The sequence below is a fragment of the Pteropus vampyrus genome, unplaced genomic scaffold (genome assembly GCF_000151845.1).
Source record: "Pteropus vampyrus isolate Shadow unplaced genomic scaffold, Pvam_2.0 Scaffold2, whole genome shotgun sequence".
NCBI lineage: Eukaryota > Metazoa > Chordata > Mammalia > Chiroptera > Pteropodidae > Pteropus > Pteropus vampyrus.
The window spans coordinates 22,179,616-22,184,630 of record NW_011888783.1 but is presented as its reverse complement, the minus strand read 5'-3'; the positions used below and the strand labels follow the sequence as shown (position 1 = coordinate 22,184,630).

The following is a 5,015-nucleotide window of genomic DNA, read 5'->3' as shown; positions in this document are numbered from 1 at the left end:
AGAATGAGACCAAAATCAAGCCCTACTATTAAAGTTCATTGAATAATTTTAATTCAAAGACACAGGTATTTGCCCCTTCTCACTCCAAATACTAGATATTATATTAAGGGGATTAAATACTTAATAGTACTAAGCATTTATTCTTTGTAAATGTGAAATTAGTGATAACCAAAGGTATTAACATAGTATTTTAAAATAGTATCAGTGTTTTTCCACTACCCTCTTAAAAACTAAAAATTTCATTCTGTAAAAATAGATAAGAATAACACGATTTCTTTGCCTTTTCAAAACCGTCACATATTTCAAAATAAGGGATTATTTTTTCTGGTATCTTATATTTTTAGATAGTGTTTATAAATGTTTAATAATTAATCATAATATACATTTTACCAACTTCTAGAATACATCATAAGCAGCTTATAGTAAAGGATGCATAAATCATGTTAACTACTAAAACAAATGAAATAAAAAATAATCTTAAATACTTAAAAGCTAAAATAATAACTATAGGTGAATATTACGTTATATCAAAGCTTTCTGTCTCTGGCGAATTCCTTCGATTCTTTCAATACTTAGTTGAAGTGTCACTTTTATTATAAATTATTCCTTGGTATTTTCTACTTCCTTCCCAAAGATTGGTAAAATTAAAAATTCTTACTATGGTACCAGTAACATGTATATACTTCTATTATCATTATAGTCGTTGTCCTATATTGTAATTATTTGTTTATAAATATTGTTCCTCGTCGAAGGAAAGTCTAATCATTAATTATTTCCAAATTACTAGTGTTTGGGACCTAGTAGCCTTTCAGTAAAGTTTATCAAATAAATAAGGAGAGGGATGACAAGAAGAGAAACATGTGAAATTGAACAATCGTTTTGTAAGAAAACTTTTTTTAAAAGAAAAATTTTTAATTTTCTTGAAGACTTATTTTCTAGATTCTAAATTTTCAGAGAAATTTATTCTGTTCATAGTTCTGTAAAAAATATAAAAACAATAGAAAATATAATTTTTATTTCTAATGTCTTTACTTACTTGAAAATAGAAAAATTAAAATAGAATTTCTTAATTAAAATTAAACAAGTGAAAAGAATATGATAGTTTCTGGGTGAATTTTTGATATCAGGTATTTATAAGTGAAGGTTTTTATTTTCCATTAAATTCAATGATTTATAAGCCTAAATCTAACTTTCAGTCATGTTTGTCTTTAATTTTAATAAATTTAATTTTCTAGTACTTTCAAAGACAAACTACTTTTTTATATTCTCATTTGGTTTAAAATAATCTTTTTCAACAAATAGAATATTATTAGAGAAAATATAAGAAACAGAATTTTAGAGCTGCAAATGACCTTGAATATCCTTGACTTTGAATATAAGAAAAATGGAGTCCAGTAAATTTTCATAGAGGGAATAAACCCTAAATGACATCCTCGTAGTCAGTTTCTTGATATTAGATTTAAAAAAAATAAACAGATTTCAGGTAGTTGTTGCCAGCAAGGGACTTATATGAAGTGAATAAGGGATAGTTAATGTGTTGCTCTGACATGTATTTTTCTTAATCAAAGCATTTTTCTTAATCTAGAGATTTACAATTGTTTGAAAATTATTTGTGGGCATATCACTAAGATCTTGGAAGAGTTAATCTGTATCAACCAAGGCATTTTCCAAATCTGCAACTATAAAAAGATACTGATTAGATTTTTTTATTATGTTATTATTACTTTAAGAATTATCAAACTTTTATGACTAATCCTACTTGTTCCACACAAGCAGTCACTAAGTTTTTATATCTTCTTTGATCTTTTTTTAAGTATTAGTCATCACCTTAAACTAATAAAGACATAGCTAAATTTAAGTACATCTAGAGTTTAAGTTTTATATACTCAATATTTTTCTTTAAAAAGAACCTTCCCTTTACCCATGAATCATGTTCTAACTCTCTGCTTTTGAAATGTCATTACGGGCAGATACTAAAGTTAAATAAAAGAGAGAAGTTTTTACTTACTTTTATTGTCACTTTAAAAAGAGAAAAGATATTAGGCCAATTATTTTTCCATCCTTCTAGAGTAGATTATTTAAACATTTGGTTATTTTGTCTAAACTCTTGAAATAAAAATAAATTGATTCCCATAACTTCACTGATTTATTTGAAATTTTTTATTACCCTCTCCTAAAGCTTAATTGACTCTAATTATCTTCTTTTTGATAATACACTACTTTCAATTCTTATTCTAGAAATATAAGAATACTGTTTACCTTTAGGTTTTGCTTGATTTCCACAAAATGACAATACAAATAACTTACTAAACTATAACACCCTAAAGCCATGTGTCATCACCATTATTTTCCCAGCATTCTATATAGTCTCTAGTATATAAAAGGCATTCTGTAATTAGTGCTTAATGGGTCACATTTACATAATATTTTAGAGTTCACAAAGGGCCTTAGAATATTTTATGTTATTTGACTGTCTCAATCCTCACAAGAATGTACAGCAAACAAAGATCCTAGACAAACTTCTTTCTAGCTGAGTTGTTCAGCCTTCCATATGATGACATAACAGAAAACATCATTCAGGAGTCAAAATTAGAACAGTTATCAATAAAATAATTAAATGTATAAGCAAACCACTGATATGATATTTACGAGATTTCAACCTGTTATGCAATCATTTAAAAAATATTTATGTCTAAATGGAAGGTAAATCAGCAATGAAAAGATAATCTACATAACAGTAATTCTTACTTGAATCTTGAATATATGATTTCCAGTCAAACTCAATGACAGTTTCATTTACAAGTGTGCCATTGTAATTCATGGTCATATTCTTTTCTATACTATGCTCCTCCAGGGAAGCATTGGTGGGAGGCCACTGTACACATTTATTCCGTAGGTTGCCCATGAAGAGTTGCAACCCAATCAGAGCAAACACGCTCAGACAGAACACAGTCAGGATCATGACATCTGAGAGCTTCTTCACAGACTGGATTAGGGCTCCCACAATGGTCTTCAGGCCTGAAAGAAAGAAGGCTATTATTATTAAGACTTAGAACATGTGAAATAACAAAAGCCTCACACAATTTTCTTGAAAATATAGATTCCATGCATAAGTCCGAAGATGACTGCAATGCTAAGTGGAAGAGCAACACTTCGTGGTAGGCTGAAATGCTTATGGAGATGAACTCAAGAAATGTAATAACAATAAAATGAAGATCGATATCCAATTATGTTGAGAGAAAATAATGGGAGGTTCACTAATGAAAGGAGGTTTGCTAATGAAACTGTCACATACTTTCATTGGGGTCAGTTGTCAGTTTTACAACAAATTACCTGAATAAATATTTTTGAATTCCTACTTATAAGTATGAAAGATTTTACTATAAAACTGGAAGTAGTTTGGATTATGATTGCACTTTAAGATAATAAATCCTTCATGCAGACTCATGCTATCATTTATTATCTTATTCCCTTCTTTTAAGCAATATTAAAATTACATTGTATAGACCTAGTCATCAATGGCTAAAGTGAACAAGAAATTAAAGAATAGTACATTCAATAGGGAACAAATCCTTGCTACAACTAATTTGGAAGAAAAATGACATCTCCAAGTGCAAATCACACAGATTGTATATTACAATGTCTCATGCAAGAAATTGTTATACTCTAAGGCTAACAAAAAATGTGAGACCATAAAAATATGTCCAAAAATAAGAATCATTGTCTTTGAAACACCTGATTTTGATTATTATGGTTCCCAATTTTCTGTAATCCTTAATATTAAACAAAGAAGCTCTTGCTGAAACAAACATGATGGGTCGGCCTTGATGGTTAATGCAGCTCTCACCTGGAATGACTGAAATTGTTTTCAATGCTCGGAGAACTCTGAATGTTCTCAACGCTGAGACATTACCCAGGTCCACAAACTCTGTCACATACCTGTAATAGGGAGTTTACATACAAACACAATAACAGGATACAAAGAAAGAGCTGTAGGTACAAGGAGCCTTATGCTTTACACTAATCACTTCTTACCTGGAATTACAGAAATAGTTTTCAAAGCTCTCAAGACTCTGAAAGTTCGAAGAGCTGAAAAATTGCCTAGGCTTACAAATTCTGTTACATACCTGTAGAATTAAATCAGAGTTATTCAAGATTTAAGCAGGATTTATATTATTTGCTTGGGTCTTTTATAAAGAACTTCTTGGTGATTTTAAATGATAATTTTGTAAATAGCAATTTAGAAATTAGAGTCTATTGGTATGGTTTTCTTAACTCACACAGTTTAAGGCCATTAAGTAGATGTAAACTTCATAAAATACACAAACCAGTTGCCATTTTGAGAAACAATACAATCAACATCATGTGTAACTTAGAAGAATTAAGTAAAAAGAAAATAAATCTTGGCTATAGTTTTAAGGTTTCAGTTAGAAAAAAAATGCATGAAATAGTTCAAGAGAAATTTAGGCATGAAAAGACAGATTGCCTTACCGACTATCTGTACATGATAGAATTTCTCTAGTGTAACTCTTGAGTGAAAGTTAGGCAAATTAAGGACAATATTTTATGGGGGCCCAATCATGTCCCTGCCATTACTGCTATTTTATTCTCATAAAATAGTAGTCCCAATATACCTTCTTTTGAACTGTGGCCAGAGGAAATGGCAAAAAAAATTGGCTTATTCTGACTAAATATGTAATTAAGAGGAGACAGGCAGCATTTGGAACCCTGTCTACTACTTCTCTTCCTGTCCACCTCATTATGCCTGTAAGAGGCCAAAAAACCTTAGCTCCTGAAGGAATGATGAGGGCAAGTGGTGTTGATCTAGTTTCCTCCACACTCTAATTTCACCTATTCTTGAATGGCCTTCTATTACTTTCTGAATCTCTTCTTTCTTGGGGAAGTTTACCACTAGGGGGGAAAAAAAAAAAAAGAAAGAAAGACAGGAACGCAGATATTGTGCACATTATTGAGTGTATCTGGAAGAGAGATAAGGGCGAGAAGGTTTATATTAT

General features: G+C 30.2%; 1 protein-coding gene across 1 annotated transcript in view; it reads right to left on the bottom strand.

Annotated features, from left to right (window-relative positions):
* SCN1A (sodium voltage-gated channel alpha subunit 1) overlaps nt 1-5,015 on the bottom strand; it is a 129,394-nt gene that overhangs the window by 46,612 nt on the left and 77,767 nt on the right. The window contains 4 exon segments of the mRNA XM_011360191.1: nt 2,749-3,018; nt 3,848-3,939; nt 4,029-4,127; nt 4,852-4,911. Of these exon segments, the coding sequence (XP_011358493.1) occupies nt 2,749-3,018; nt 3,848-3,939; nt 4,029-4,127; nt 4,852-4,911 (521 nt within the window).